At 41.3% G+C, this 16930-nt stretch overlaps 1 protein-coding gene across 2 annotated transcripts in view; it reads right to left on the bottom strand.

Moving 5' to 3' along the window:
* LOC308312694 (phospholipid-transporting ATPase ABCA1-like) overlaps positions 1-11290 on the bottom strand; it is a 58385-nt gene extending 47095 nt beyond the window's left edge. For both annotated transcript variants that reach the window (XM_080759379.1, XM_080759378.1), the window contains exons 1-5: positions 11154-11290; positions 6596-6698; positions 4585-4678; positions 2015-2156; positions 1646-1764 (exon numbers count right to left, since the gene is read on the bottom strand). In XM_080759379.1, the coding sequence (XP_080615505.1) occupies positions 1646-1764; positions 2015-2156; positions 4585-4678; positions 6596-6661 (421 nt within the window). In that variant the 5' untranslated portion in view covers positions 6662-6698; positions 11154-11290. The remainder of the gene's footprint in view (positions 1-1645; positions 1765-2014; positions 2157-4584; positions 4679-6595; positions 6699-11153) is intronic.
* Between the last annotated feature and the right edge of the window lie 5640 nt (positions 11291-16930).

A 16930-nucleotide genomic window follows, 5' to 3' on the forward strand; every position in this document is an offset into this window, starting at 1 on the left:
CAGGCCTAAATGAGTTAAGTCAAGTCAAAGAGTAGAGTGAGAAATCAAGGCGCTGTCACTGTAGAAGGATGACCTTTCTGCGATCTGAACCATTGAAGGGCACCCTGATGCTCTGATTCCTGCTCCATGTAGATCAGTAGAAGTAAACTGCCAGTCTGCCACACCACAGTTCACCATCCTAACAATATATATATTCCACAGCTGGCAGTGTACAGTTATCTGTAATCTGATAATGCTTGGGTATGTGACCCGATAGTGTAAACAGGAAGTAGAAAAATTCCAGCCACAGAGTACACCCCCCCCCACACGCACGCACACACACACAAAAAAAACAGTCTAGTTTAAATGCCCGGTCGTTGAGATCTGTATCCTGTTGCTTAGGGTGGTATGAAGATGGGGGGGGGGGGGGGGGGGGGGGGGGGGGGGAGAGAGAGCGAGAGAGATGCAGGGCAATCAGCCCAGGACTGCCTGGCAGTGAGCGATAAGGAAGGCAGAGGTCACTCCCTCCGTGTCTGCAGTCCATGTTTAGCCTTCAGACACTGAAGGCTAAAGTGGTTGTCCTGCCAAGGACCCCCACACATTGACATATATCGGCCCACAGACCCCCACACATTGACATATATCGGCCCACAGACCCCCACACATTGACACATACCGGCCCACAGACCCCCATCACCAAGGACCCCCACACATTGACACATACCGGCCCACAGACACCCATCTCCAAGCAAATACTTTTGTTGTGATTCTCCTCAACCAAGGGCCCCCAGTTTGATTTGCATCCGGCCACAATTCCCCATGTGATGTTTTTTTCTTTTTTCTTTATTTTTAATCTGTGGGAACCCAATCAACACTACACTGTAGTAGCGTCAGTGTTAATTTAACTCTGAGGGTGTACAAATGGAACATCGTTCCAGTTGTACACTCTCGTTACAGACACATAAGGGTCCATTTTGGTTCCTAAACAATTTGAGGAGACGATATTCATTAAGATATCTAATTCTGCCTGCCTCAGCAGAGCCAGCTAGCACCCTTTAAACATGACCCTAAAATAGTAAAGCTGTGTGTGTGTGTGTGTGTGTGTGTGTGTGTGTGTGTGTGTGGGAGAGCACGCCGGTGGGCATGGTTGCATTTGCACGATCACAGATCCACGTCCTCCCATAAACTTTGTCAGGATTAATTACATCCCATGGTGCAGTCTGGCTGTGCTGCACAATGTCTTAAAGCAATACTGTATAAAAGGTCAAACAAATAGGAACAGATGTGATAAAATACAGGTCAGAATGTTCAGTAAACAATCTTCATGTCATACTGAGAGCACCATTTCTGGTGTTGTCATTGCTTGTAAAGAAGACAAAGTAAGATTAAGGAAGGTAGTAGCCTTGGGGACCAACGGTTCCCGGACACATCTCCTGTTTCTGCAGCACGAGGCAGCTTGATGTACAGATACACCCTCTGGACATGACACTAGTAGGTCACAAGGATTTAACCTGGCAATCCAATCCTTGATGCTGAGTGCCAGTTCCAGTGCGGACACTCGCTTACGAGGCCGCTGAGCTGGTATACATGAACACAAAGCAACAGTATGTGTGTTGTTTTCCATAGGAGATTGCAAGATTAGTAGTGTGTATACTTTCGTTCTTACCTGGTGCATTCTTCTGCAGTTTCCTGAGCGCCCTCACCAGACCTTTGAACCCCTCAAAGCTCTTATCGTTCTGACTGTACAACAGTATCTTCTTCACATCGATGAACAGACGAGAGACGCTGATGAGAACGACAAAAGCTAATTAATGAAATGACTGGAAACAGGATCAGATATACTGTAAACAACTTTCCAAACTGCAACTGAAATTCACAAATATCATACTTGATGCATTTATCAGAGAAATTGATACAACATCTGTTGCTTGGTGATTTATTTCAAGCTATGAATTCTATGAATTCACTCAGTTCTACTAAAGGGCAAACCGGTGAACTGGGTGCAGTGTGTATTGGAGGAATATCGGACACTCACATTGAATCGTTGAAGTTTCCCACCACTCCAGGACTCTCTCCTGGGGTGGGATGACGGAAGCAGGGGTTGTTTGCATTGCAGATGATACCCTGTACCCATGGCAGGGTGCCTGCCGAGGGCATGGCCTTGTTGGGGAAATGGCCTAGAAAAAGAAAGAGGGGAAAGTATACAGGTCAGAATTACCAAGCAAGAGTCCCAGTGACGGGTCTTGTTTTAGCGGGTGCAGGTCTTTTTTCCGACAGCATATTGATCCGAAACCTCAATCCTAACCTAACCCTAACCGCAAGCACGGGAGCAGCGCATGTCGGACCATCGCTTTTTCGCATCGCAGCGAGATGTCCCCCCGCTGCGGATCGGATCGTTGCCCCGTCGGCTAGAATGCTGACGGAAAAAAGGCCGCCTCCCTGTTTTAGCCTGCTAGTTATCAATTTTACCATGCTTCAGTTTCATCTTTGGATCTTGTCTTTGTCTCAGTGATTGCTGGTTAGTTTCGTTTTTGCACTCTTGGCCCTTGACAAGTAGACAATGATGAGGGCTGTAAATGAGTGTCCCAGATGAGCTCAATAACGGTCAAGATGTCTTTGGCAACAGTCACTCTACAGCTAATGTGTCTCAGAATACAGCACTGCATGGAATATGTCTCAAAGATTTACTTAAACCAGTGGTTCTCAAGCGTTTTAATATCAAGGACTCCTGTAACTCTGAGAGTGTACACAGGTGCTGAGGGTCCCTGGACGCCAATTTGAGAACCACTGACTTAAATGACTGAGAAATGTACAGAACATCATTCTACATAAATGAACACTGGCTCCATATTCCATGCCAATGTGGTCCATTACCAGTGGATTTACACCATTCATCTTTTGGCTGACCCTAAAACTTTATCTTTACAGCTGTCTTATCAACGAATGACTCTGCTACTGTTTACAGTGTGTTTACTATCAAAGTGAATGTGATAAGGATTAGAGGAGAGATGGGTGGTCTGGAGGTTGGCCTGACATCAACTTGTGATACAGTTTCTGGTCTCTAATGTGGTCAACAAAATGGACATGAGTGAAGTCAAAATGGTGGCAGTTTGGACCTTGGTTATTGTGCATGCGTGGGTCTTGTGTTTGCAAGCAGGGGGCCTAAGCCACCATGGGGAACTCACATGAGATAATCAAATCCGCCAGCTGACCGCTGAGCTGGTCAGCTGCCTCCAGTAAACGTAACGATGGGTTCACAGAGAAATATGGCAAGCCTACTATAGCCCAGTGACCAACTACTGACAGCCGCCATCGAACAAACACCTTGATATAGCATCCAAGATATTATATGAATGTGTTACAGTATTATGTGTCATCTGATTAAAGTGAGAGAACTTGCATTTTAGGATAGATTATATTCACAGTAGTATTCACTCAAACTTCTTATTTATTTATTTATTTTTCATTTCAAAGACCCCCATAACTCTCAGAGTTAAAAGGGTCTATTTGGAAACATGTTTTTCATGTCATAACTTTATTTTGTGGGTTAAATACAAAATGGGATGAGGTGTTGAGAAATAAATAATAGTCAGACACAGAGAAGTAAACGTTACTAAAATGGTAAGTAAAAACAGAAAGCCGAATTTGAAGTTAATTTAACAAAAAAAGGACAAACCCCGTTTAAACTTCTTGATTACATTACATTTTGTTTGAAAGATATAGAAACAAGGATATTTATTTTGGTATATCCTGTACAATTCTATGCCCAGCCAGTCTAGTATCTGAAGCACCTTTCAAATTAAATTGCTTTTTTCCCCTCCTCCTTCTTCTTTTTCTTTATATAACTCAGGCCTAGTATAGTGCTTTCCACTTTCTTTACGGCAAAAGCATAAGCTGCCCTTGTCGTGGTGACTGGTCAGGTTTATCTATCTGCGTTGTACTTGTTGTTCTTTCACAGGACCTTCGGAGGACAAAACACTCTCTTCCAGTAACTAAGGAGGAAGAGGCACCGGATGGCTGTTTGTCCTCCATTCTGTGTGAAATCCGTGCCATTCACAGAACTGTGTACTTTCGAGATTAGAACACAAGGATACACGTGATAAAGAACAACCGAGTACTTTAAGAGTCCTTTGTGAAAGAGTGCGTTGACACTAATAGGAGCACCCACGTGGTCCTTTTGAGGAAACTATACATTTCTCCTTTTTGTTAGTTTGCGTGATCAAATTATGAAAGGTTCTTTCGCTAATGGGTCTTCATTTAATGATGACAATGTTTTCATACCATCTGTCTCCAGAAAGAACAGATGTCTTTACTGTTATTAACCCTGCCCCCTACTTTAGACTGAGATATGTGTATATGAATGAATTGATTTATAAGCAATTTAATTAATTGAATTAAGGCTTAATATACTGTAGAGTCCATGCACTACTGTTCCAAGTATCATCCATCTATGGATCCATCCAATGTTGTTACTGCAGCAATGTAATCAGGCACTCCATTAAATAACAAAAACAAAAGCGCAACAATACTCTGTTGTTAAGAAAATAAAGGGAGCTGAGAGCCTACAATAAAGCTTAAATCTGTAAGACAATCTGTAAGACTTACATTCGTGCTGTTCGTAGGGAGGGTAGTGCATCCGTACGGAGATGAGGATGAAAAAGATGAACAGAGGCCAGACGATCTCGATCAGTAGCTGGGTCTGTGAGGAGGACAAAGCACAAGAGAAGAGGCATGAGAGGAAGATGGTGTGAAGGGGAGACAGCAGTCTGTAAAAACGCCATGAGAGACAGCGCAGAGCGGCGTCCTTAAAGGACGGACAGTTTTTCCTTCTTCTTTCTGTTGGCTTTTAAAACACCTACATGTATCAGATGGCTTCAAACTGACAACAATAAAGCCTGAATTATACACTTTGTTGTGTGGTGGTGGTGCTGCAAACACGCAACTATATGCAACTACTCACAACCGTTTGGTTGCAAGGAGTTGCATGGGGAATCATTGGTGTGGTTTGGGCCTAAAAGCTAACAAGTCAATTGTGTCACGTGTGTGAGCTTGAAGATTTTATATTTTCAGTGAACATTCCGATTCATATGAACTTCCATTGGGTTTCCAAAATAATAATTTAAAAAGCCTTGTTGATCATCTCATAACATAGCTACAGTAGTAGACAGATAGTAGACAGCTATAATGTCCAGTAGCTATGCTACTTATGGGTATCTTTCTCCCAGATAAGCCATCAATGTTATACATTTTTAAGTCAGGTAGTAGTTAGCCTTTAATAAATACAAAATGAAAAATTAACAACCAACAGCCAACTGGATGTGTAGATGCAGGAAATATTTTCACAAGAGAGAAGATGTCTGCGTTGGATCTGCTCAAAACTGAAGATATAAAACAGATGCAACTTTTGCAAATGGCATCTAAACCTCTAAGACCACCAGCTGAGCTCTTCTGACATAGAAGAACTGGGTCACTAGCTTGCACATGTGGTGGGGTGTTCAGCTGTTGTCTTTTGTACACAGTAATCCCACATTTGAGTCTGTTATATATGGGTTAATTGAGCATGTGTACGAGAGAGCGAGAGCGAGAGAGAGCGAGAGCGAGAGAAAGAGAGAGAGCAGTGAAGCAGTAATTGATAACTTTGTGTATGGACTTAAAAGTAAACTCTAGAGTAGACCACTGGGAAATTATAGGACTGGATTTGTTCTAGCCTCAATCACATCTACACAGTGTGTGTGTATAAAAAGTCAATAATAAGTCTTTGTCTCAACAACTTGAACCCTATACAGTTTGTTGACCGGGTCCAACCGAATTCTGTATATCTGCTAGTATTTCCCTCAGTTAATATACGCTTGTAGATCTGCTATTTTTGTTTGGCCCCGAATAGGGACACTATAGGATTCAAGTGGTTAAGAAATATTTAAATATACAACATTGCTATTGACAATTCTATATCATCAACCAAATCCGGTGTAGTAGTGTTGTGTCTATGTGTGTGGCTTGATGTGACTTGATTCTGTAAAAGCAGAAACCACTGTAGACAGTGAGTGTAGTGTAGCTAGCCACCCACATATCGATGTGTCATTATGTTTGACCGGCTCACAATGCTCACATGAATTCTGTGTGGTTTCCACTCTCAATGGTTGACCTGAATTGTTTCTATTGTAAGTCTTTGCCTTCCCGTTGAAGCTATGCGTATTGAAAAAATTACCACGTGTTAAGGACTGATGATATTACCACGTGTTAAGGACTGATGATATTACCACGTGTTAAGGACTGATGATATTACCATGGCTAGTCAGTAGTAGTCACTGTAAGTGGTAAATGTGATTCATCATCAAAGCCAGTGGTTCTAAAAGTCTTTAATTTCAAGGACACCCATACTGAGAGTGTACATATGGAACCAAATGGAGCCGTACATCAAGGAACCCTGGGCCCCATTTTGAGAGCCAATGATCAAAGCATGTGTTGATGGCCTAGATCTCTTTACTGGCTTTTATTGGTTGATTCCATTCCTTCACCAATCGCTGAACGGCAGAGATTATTCACTGCCAAAATGTAAAGTGTCATCACATATGAGAGATACTGAATGATAATAATAATCCCTTCTGTGACTTACAGTCTGTCTCCGCCGGTAGGTGAAGTTCTTCCACAGCAGTAAGCCCAGCTGAGTAGAGACTGCCATGTCGCAACCTCACTGGACTGCTGCCGGCAGCTCCCAACTGTGAAACAAAGATCAGTCACCATTAGACACTGAATCCCCTATATACTTTGTAGTAGAACATATAACAAAAATAGTTGATCTATGCTTCTAGATCGTTTTTTTGAAAATAAAAGGGGGGAAAAATGATTAGGCCTATTCATAGTTTTTAAATCATTATATTTGTTCCCCAAAATATGGACCTCATAATGTACAACAGACCTCACAAAGTCACAAAGATGAGATGGGATCAACTAACTAAATATAAAATGGTGTTGGCTTGCAGGAAGAAAAAATAAACACACACAAAAACGAAACTCAAAACAAGGTCAGCAAATCTCCAGCTAATCTAACGAGATGAGAGTTGTTTGTTAGTGACACACTTTTTGACTGACTCCCTCAAACTTTGCTACTTCCAAGTTTAGACTTTAGACAAACATTAACTTATTTTGTTTGACAAAAGGGATAATGCCATAAAATGACCAAAACAACAACAACTGGATACAAATACAGAAAGTCAGCTGTAGGACAAAATATATAGTTACTAAGAACCAGATCCACAAGCTTGTAGATCTGCTACTTTTGCTATATTTGAAAATGAATTTCAATCCTGAAAAGTAGTTTTGGACAGTTTTGGCTTCCACCCGACAGACTAAATGCAAAATCACCACCACCACGATTCAAACTAGAAAACCGGGTTTATTGAATCACACGGGACAGTAACCAATACAAATTTAAAAAAGGAAATGACTGATAATCATGAATGTCAGAAGACAAACGAGAGTTACTCTTCATACCTGTAGTAGATCAACCAGGAGCACAAGCACAGTCGGTATTATTATGGTAATGATCACTAACAAGTGGTCACGAGTCAAGTACTCTTGATGTAAGACACACACCACCGTATTTTAACCAATGTACTGTAAGTGGGTGGGTGGGCTGATGGTAGCGGTGTGTCCGTTGTGTGTGTGTGTGTGTGTGTGAGAGTGGTGTGAGTGGGTGTCTAAAAACTGCATTGGAAGCATGTGGCGCAGACCTTTATCATTGGCCTTTTCTGCCAACACGCAATGTCCATATTTGAGCAACATGTCCTGTTGTTGAATCTTAGAAAGGTGACAGTAAGTAAAGCAGCTGTCTATGTGTCTGTTCATTCAATAGTCCTCCTGTGCAATATTGATCACAACATTCAGTCAGGTCCATACTGGTCATTTACACATCACTCAAGTTAAGACCGAAATTCACAACTAAAACATTACTATTATCACTCCACTGAAGTAGGGTAAAAGTTCACAAATAAATGGACCAGTGCCCCTGTATATATTTCACAGTGTACAAAATGTCCCTGAGCAAGACAATTAACCTCTAAAAGCTCATCATGACCATCTGAGCAGCCATCCGCTGGGTGTATGTAGGACTGCATTTATGTAGTGCCTTTGTCCAAAGTGCTTTACAACGTATTTCACATATTCACCCATACAGCAGAGGAAACCATGCAAAGCACCAACATGCTCATCGGGAGCAGATTAAGGGTTAAATCTTGCTCAAGGGCACTTCGGCACGCAAGTAGGAGGAGCTGGAGATCGAACCGATGCAATTCCCGGCATGCTCTAACTTCTGAGCTGAACTTCTGAGCTTTGGAAGGTGAATTTGATTTAATCATCAAAGCAATCCTGTTCAATTTCCAGTCTATGTACCAGTATTACAAAGTAGAATGAGAAACCCTCAGTGTCATGAGGCTGAATGAGGGTATTGAGGGTTTCTCCTGAATTTCAAAATTCAGTAAACTGTTGACCTGTCTTGGCACTGGCAGATGCCAGCAATAAGCAAGTTACGCATTTTAACATTAAATGTTGTGTCCTGATATGTCGGTACTGAGTCCCAATGTGACAAATTATTAAACTTCACATTTGTTTCCCCCTTGGTAACTGCAGATCATATTAGAAGAAGAAAAAATCAAGAAATAGCTGCTAAATAAATATTAAGGAATGTGATGAGGAACTTCAGTTATGATTACATAATTAGATAATATCCACCACCTGAGAAGCATTTCCTTATATCCTTTTCATCATAGCCTCCTACACCAGTGGTTCTCAAAGTAGTCCTTCGTGGGGTTCCAGGATCCCCAGCAAAAGTAGTTAATCTAGCGTCACAATCATTTTAACCACTTTATCTCTTTATATGTTGGCTATTCAAAACAGCAGATCGACATCCACTATTTTTGAAAAATCTTGGAAAATGTTTAAAATGTTTACATTTTTAACACAAATCTCGGGATACTTTTTTTAACGCCTAGCCTACACAGTGCAACTGTGTGTAATGTTATAAACCAGTCAGTGTCAGTGAGTGCAATATTGCATGGTTCAATTCTAAATACAAACATGAATAAATAATGGATGTTTTCACTGTCGCAATAAAACACAAACAGGGACTTGGACCTCCAAACAGTTTAACACCCACACTTTGGCACAGACATAATGGTTCTCCTCTCGCTCAAGTGATTTGACATGAAGGAGTCTAACAGTCTAGATTCTATAGAACACAAGTTCAATTTCGAATTACAGACATTAACTTGTAAGAGAGTATAGCCTATCTACATTCCAGTATTGATACTTAATTACTTGGGTAAGTAAAACGTGTGTAGGCCAGATTTCTTGTAGACACTGCTTTTATTCATGTTTTAGAAGTAGGCCTAACTTTAATTAGGCTAATGAAATGGATTGGGTTCAGACAGCGGACCCACTCCCACCCCCTACCCGAGGAACCCCTGGGGTCCCCGGACCGGACCCCACTTTGAGAAACAAATCAACCAGCAATTAACGCATTGTCAACACATGGAGTGTCAAGAAAGGGAACGATCACATTTGCTCCCGAGTCCTCTGATGCAATCAGTTTGAACAGCGTAGTGAGTCACTCAATGCTATGTAAATGTGCAGTATAATGATCGTTTCCAAAGAACTACAGCGGAAACAGGCCGATGTTTTCGAACACTACAAGCATAATTTCATTCAATCTTCAATAACCCTTTTTTGCGTGGGCCTCAGCCCATTACCCAAATAATATTTGCATATTAACACTGCACTGACTGCAGCAAAATGAGATGGAAGCTCATTGACATAGGTGCAATGTTGCAGTGCATTTTTGAGATTGTATATAGCCTTTTGATTATCAACAATTTAAAGTTCCATTTAATTAGTAGGTATAGGCCTACATCATGAAGTGGACCGTTGGATGTAGGCTAAATACACTTGTTATGTATCACTTGATAAATAACAACAGCTACGACGACTGCATTTGACCTACAAGCTGGGTAGCTTGAGCTTCAGAGATCTTTTTTGTTTTGCTTTTTTGCAAGCGAGCACCGACACCCTCGGACACCGTGGATATAATTACCGTGGATAGAACTCCTTGACCGTGGTACCAAGGAGTTATATGCTGCCTAAATGGTGCAAAGCCAACTGCGCCCCTAGTGGTAGATCATGAATATGACCAATTCCTGTACTTGTTTACTAAAACCTCGCTCACGTGCCACACAGTATTACACATTTATTTATTTATTTACATCGAGGACTTTCAACCATTGTCTATACTGGAAACACCAAACTGATCAATTCTGACATGAAGCAGTAGCCTATTAAATAAAAATAATAATATCCTGTTGATTACATTGACTTTGATTCGATCGTGGATGGTGCTTTGATAGCCCATCAATAGGCCTATCATTCCGCAAATGTGCACCACGATGAATGAAATCGACCAGTAATATAAACGATTGTCACTTCAACACCAACGTAAAACTAAAATAATCACTTAAAACAAACATTGCAGCGCAAAACATGCACCAACCTCGTTGGAATCGTAATTATCGTAACAAAACCCGAAAAAACCACTTGACAGTCATACAAACTCGTTCCTTTTCATCACACAAGCATCGTTCTTCACCTGCGACCCGGTGTTGATAAAGCCAGTGAAATAAACACATTGAAAATGCTTCTAAACTTCGTCTGCGGCTCCTCTATTGTTCCAAATGAACCGGGGTTACTGTCGGTCATTTTCAGCGCAGCTCCGCTCTTCAATGAAAACGACCCACAGATGCTTTGGTCAAATAGACAAACCGCTTCGCTGGCGTTTATTTTCTTCTTATAACGATATAATGTAAAAAAAAAAATAACGCTTTAACGCCACCTTCAATGTCACAGCAATTGAGCACTGTGATTGTTCAACAGTTATAGGCTACGACCGACGTTAATTAAAATGAAAGATTAGGCTCTATAACTCATGGTAGCTGTTGCTTTGTCCAAAAAACATCAAGACTAGGCTATTGGAAATAGTCTTAAAACACACTCGGTGAATGGATTTCAAGCTAAGCTGTATAGGCCTACATGGATATATGTTAAAAACGCATGTTTTCATTTGTGAAACGAGTGATGACACGGTAACAACAAAGAAACATAAACAAACAAACAACTCCGGTACTCACCAACCGTTATCCTTTAAGCGTTGTTTTCCTGCTCTCATAAATTTGTAATCCCTTGGTCAAGGAGAAAGCTTAAGAAAAATGACACTTTCTCCGTCTTTTGCGTGTCCCTCTCAGCTCTCCCTCAGCTGTTAACTGTATCTGTTTCACACACAACTGTCCCCCCCCCCCCACAGGCTTTTATACCAGTGCTGAGAGAGGAGAGGAGAGCCGAGGAGAGAGGAGGAGGTAACTATCGGTCACACGGAGGAGACTGTGTTTATTACTGCTGCCGTATAAGGCAAGCACGTGCCCGGTCAGAACATACATTAAGAGGGGACCATCACACACTCACTGTATGTATCATATCATATCATATCATCATGTTATCATATTCATATCATATCATAGTGTTATAACATGACATGTTATTTAGCCTATGTGTTTTGTATATTGTGTTTTCATCATGTATTATGTATATGATCACAAACATACAGACACAGTATAGGCGCTAGACACATATATACCGTACATGCATAGCCTACATGATGCATACATATATGGAAGGGACATCAGGGCTATACAACTTGCTCCTCCAAGGGAGCTAGTTCTCTTGGCGTGCAGGCTTGTTGCTTGCCTGGTCTACTGAGTTGGAGATCAGGGTTCGACTCCGGCTCAGGGTGCTAAATGTTACAATACATACATACATATTAAAATCGTACATTTTTGTCCGTCAGTGTATCACTCAAAATCACTCATACATGCAGGGAAAGCCCCCATATATGCATGGTGCCCAGGTATCTCTTGACATCATCAGGGATGGAGATCGCTGATGTCATAGTAAATGTGACCTGCTGTCGCAATTAAGCCCATGGACCTGGAGATCCCTGATGTCATCAATATTGGCCAGCAACTCTACATCTGACCTTAAACCCGTAGATCTCCATGTATGGATTAACCTGTTCTGACATTCCATATGTTGATCCTTCCCCATCCATCCTTCATCTTCGATGTCTCCCTTTTGACTGATACCTGATGTCCATTTAAACTGGACCTGTCATAAAGTTATTAATGCAGCTGCGCCGGCGAAAACTAGAGTTCTCAACAGGCCCGAAAATTAAGGCCCGGCCCTATACCTCATCATCAAACCCTAGTGTACACTCAAGACACTGCCCCCACTTAGATCTCCATATATGGAGCTGACCAGAGACGAAATGTTTTTATAATCATCATGGGGGCGAAAAAAGTTGTTTTCTTTCGTCTCACACTAAACCCAAGCGGTTTAGGTTCTTAACACTTATTTGCAACACTTTTTAAATGTGTCAGTGTTTAGATTATAAACAGAAGAGCATGTTTAAATGCCATGATTGCCTATTGCAGAGTACATGACTATGCATACCCTACCTGGCAAGTGAAAACAAGCCATCTGATTAGCATTTGAATGCCTGATCTGCATGTGTACAAGTGGACAGGAAACGCGGTCCACCCCCCTGCCCCCTGGCCAGGACAAAAGAGGTGTTAAGGTGCGTTCAGACTTAGAGCGGCGCGATTACATACAAAGACGATAATTGCGCGAACGGTCACGGCGCGACCTGGCGCGGTACAAACGGGACGGACCGAGGCGAATATATATATATTCCATAGAGTAATGATGTATTCAAGTCTAATTCCTCATGGGGGCTCGAGCCCCGCCGCCCCCATGGAGTCTACGTCACTGGAGCCGACTTGTTCTGACATTCCATGATTTTACCTCATCAAACCCTATAAAGACACGCTCCATATATGGCCAGTACAGAATTCATTCCATATGTTGATCTGACTCCCAATGTCAAAGCCCCCCCCCCCCCCCCCTCTTACTGGTTATTAGGGTTAACCAAGTTAATTATTGATGGAATTAATTCGATTCAAAATGTTAATGCAACTAACGCATAGTCGGCACTCACCCTAGTCGACACTGTTATGATGGCTGATCCCACAAATTATATAGAGAAAATGTGCCTATTTTAGGCAAAGTTATGCGCACGCACACACACACACACACACACACACACACACACACACACACACACACACACACACACACACACACACACACACACACACACACACACACACACACACACACACACACACACACACACGGAGGGCTAAGTTGTCGGATTGCTTGATTGATTGATTGATTTTATGTGATGATCAAAGAAAGAGCACAATAGTGCAACAACATGTAGGCCTATACAAAGAAATCTCAGACGATAAAAAAAACAGTAGAAAGCCCTAAGGCTTATTTTTAAAGTGATCCTCTTATAATAAACACATAAAAACAGCCAACATAATGAAAACAAAACAAACTGTCACTCACTCATACAGGTACAAGCAGTGGAATGTTAGTATGGCATTCTCCACAGACTGTGCTAGCAATAACAATGCAACATAACTACAAGATAACAATAATGATACTGGATATTAATAAAAAAGAAAGAAAGAAAAATATAACTAGAAATACGGCATTGCGGTGTTCTTTGCCTCAACACGTTACAGTTTATATCCATATCTACAGTCAATCTTCTGTTTATCACCTTCTAATCAGTCCTTCATTGGACTCAAATCATACTTGTTGAGCCCAAGTGGAAGTTTGTGCCAAATGTCATGATATTGTCATGATATTGCCTCAAGGCATTCCATGCAGTCACAAGGTTGGGACAGACAGACGGACAGATGGACAGAGAGATGTCCACCACGCAGCGCAGGCATTAATGAAGATGACAATAATACAGTGTAGAAACTAAAGACAGGTACAGTACACACTCCCCATTGCTGTTATATGGATTTTAACCTTATAGCAGCAATGCGGAGTGTGCAGAATATGGTATAATATGGAGTAATTTAGTGGCTGGATATATAGAATGTGCAATAAAAAGGTAGACACAAATATCCATAGAGATAGACAGACAGACAGACATATACATGAATCATGATATAGAAAAGAAGAATATACAAAAAGTGTGCCCCCTGGACAAAGCGACTGACCCACATAGTCATTCATTTTCAATGAGAGGCAAGCAGCCATAAGGACGTGCAGCCAATCTGACAGGCAGAGAGACACCTATGCCTGTGACAAGAGTTGGAATGTGGTCAATGTTTTTCTGATTTGACTTTGTGTATTCACATGAGGGAAAAAAATGCACATAGACACCTGTATAATCCTTGACACCACATACGGTAAGCATTGCGTAATCTGTCTTGTCCTTTCTTGTGTGTGTCCCAGAAGCCCTTCTATGCCTCTAGTATTGAACTATTGCAGGACAGTAGGCCAGGCCAGCCCAGTTAAGCTAACTGGGCTTAACTGGGCTGGCCTGGCCTACTGTCCTGCAATAGCCCAATACTCCATGGCCATGTACTGTAAGTACACTAGGTCACTAATGCAATAATGTTGACAACAATTGAAGATCATGAACTCACACATACATGCTCACACATACATGCCTGTCTGTCTATTTCACTGCTTAGTATGTTTATCCTTAGCTATCATAAGATCACATGATGGGGTTATTTGAGGAAGGATGAGGCATCTGTGTTGCCACTGAAAGGGGCAGGCATCTTGCAGACGATACTGAAATGCTTATTATAAGATATGGCGCAATTTTTGACAGTTCAGACACATGGCTACCAATGACATCATCGATGGTGATTCCAAGCTAAAAGAAACTACAGCCTTTATCTCCCTGGAAAGTTAGCATGCTGAAATGGAAGCTATTGTTTGCTAAATTAAATCTAAAACGTTAAACATGTGTTTGAAATGACCAAACCTCAAGGTCAAGGTCTGGTAGTGTAGAGTGATTAGACAGACGTGATGCCAACTTAGTAAGTAGGTCGGAGAGGCTTATTGTGAAGACCAATTATATGAAGATAAGGTTGAAAATGGGTCCTTCTGTATTATATCATGCATATAATGATTAAGATGCCATGGCATTGCTAACATAACACAGGATTGATATACAGTCAAGAATAACAGTGAGTTATGAAATATCAGCTGTGAGAAATGTCAGAACTCCTTACTGTTCCATTCAATTCCAACTATAGAGAATGTGGAGTCTAGAACTATCTGTGCTTTTAAATCAAAGCTGAAGACCTGCCATTCATTGACACATTTGACTACTTCATTCTGCTTCAATGTAATACTTTATACTCATATTGCTAACTGTATAATTTCATCTTATTTCCTATTATCTTAACTCTTTAATAACAATTTTAATGTATTCAAATGTCTCTTTATTTCCCCCTCTAGTACCAAATATCTTAGTGAAAAAGAGCAGCCCTACTAATAACTCGTATTATGTTGTGTGCTTGTTTATCTGCTGTTGTTGCTGAATGTTCACCTATTGTGACATGCCAGAAAAGAGATGCTAGGATTCATGTGGTTAAGGTTTTGTGCAAAACAGTGGTTCTCAAGTGGGGCTCAGCCAGGGACCCTTAGGCTTCATTGAGGGGTCTTTGAAATAAAAAGGTGTGAGAACCACTGGTGTAATGCCTTTTGAATAGCCTTGTTGTTGTTGAAATGTGCTGTACAAGTAAACTTGTCTTGCCTTAAGTAATACATTGCCCTTGTGACCTCATGAGCTCTCATCTGGGTCAGGGATTCATTGTCCCCACCCCTCTCCTTCTCTTTCATGCAATGTAATCTAACAACAGACTTGTGTCCTCTTATAAGCTTATTATAAACATATTTGTGACCAATAAAATACTCCAGTCATACGTTGTCTAAAATGGTTTTAACGCTATTACCATATTAACGACTTTTGATATCCACATAAGCCCTATTTTATACTTGTCTTGTGTGGCAAAAATACTCTACAAGCTCATAAGGTGTCACATGGCGATGTGTTGTGAGCTTGTAAATCTGTAAGATTGCAACTTTTTGCTTTTGCTGTTTAAGTTTGTAGGCAAATATTGCTTGTTTCTTGGTTGGGTTTTGTATTATCTTTTGGATGAAAAGGTACAGTTGTCTGACTCAGAGTCTGGGCCAGAGCATGGTGGATGACCATCTGGTGGTGATTATCTGGGACCTAGATAATCAGGCCAGGAGAAGACATAACCTAGATCACTGGTTCTCAAACACTAGGTCGAGACACATGTTTGGGTCACAGACCAAGTTTTATGGGTTGTGAGTAAATATCCTACATAAAAAAATATATAGATTATTAAAAGTCCAGGCGCTTTTCAAGCACCTGGCTAAAAGAAAGAAAAAAATTAAACAAAATATTCATTTCTATAAATAAATGTGAAAACAAATGTTTAAGAGGTAGATTCGTTGTGGGCTTGTTGGGCTTATGTAGGTCTGCTATTTTCACTAGTTTGGATCTCATTTCTCTTTTGGGTCTCGAGCTAAACATTTTGGGAACTACTGACCTACATTCTGCTCCTCCACTCTGTTCTATTCCCTTCCACTGAGTCAGCAGTTTCTTCTTAATGTGTCATCCTTTCTTCCTGACCTTCCCCCCAACATCTGTGGTTACTGTAGGAGCAGGAAGTGGTCTCACGTTATTCAGCCCAATTGTCTTACGTCATCAGTTGCAATGCAGAGAGAGGGTCCTTATCACAAGGCAGCATGTCTGAGCGAGTGAGCGTTGACAGAGAAAAGTGTGGGAATACTGGACTGTCTGTGACTGGTCTCAGGAGGTCATGCGGTTGGTCAATTCATATGTCTGTCATGCATTGTTACGCCGTGGATTTTTGCCATTTATAAGAGGGTCTGTCCATCAGAGTGTCTGGGTGTCCGGTCAAAACCGCTGGACCATAATCAT

This window comes from Protomyctophum bolini, assembly GCF_963924005.1.
Source record: "Protomyctophum bolini genome assembly, chromosome: 3".
Taxonomy (NCBI): domain Eukaryota; kingdom Metazoa; phylum Chordata; class Actinopteri; order Myctophiformes; family Myctophidae; genus Protomyctophum; species Protomyctophum bolini.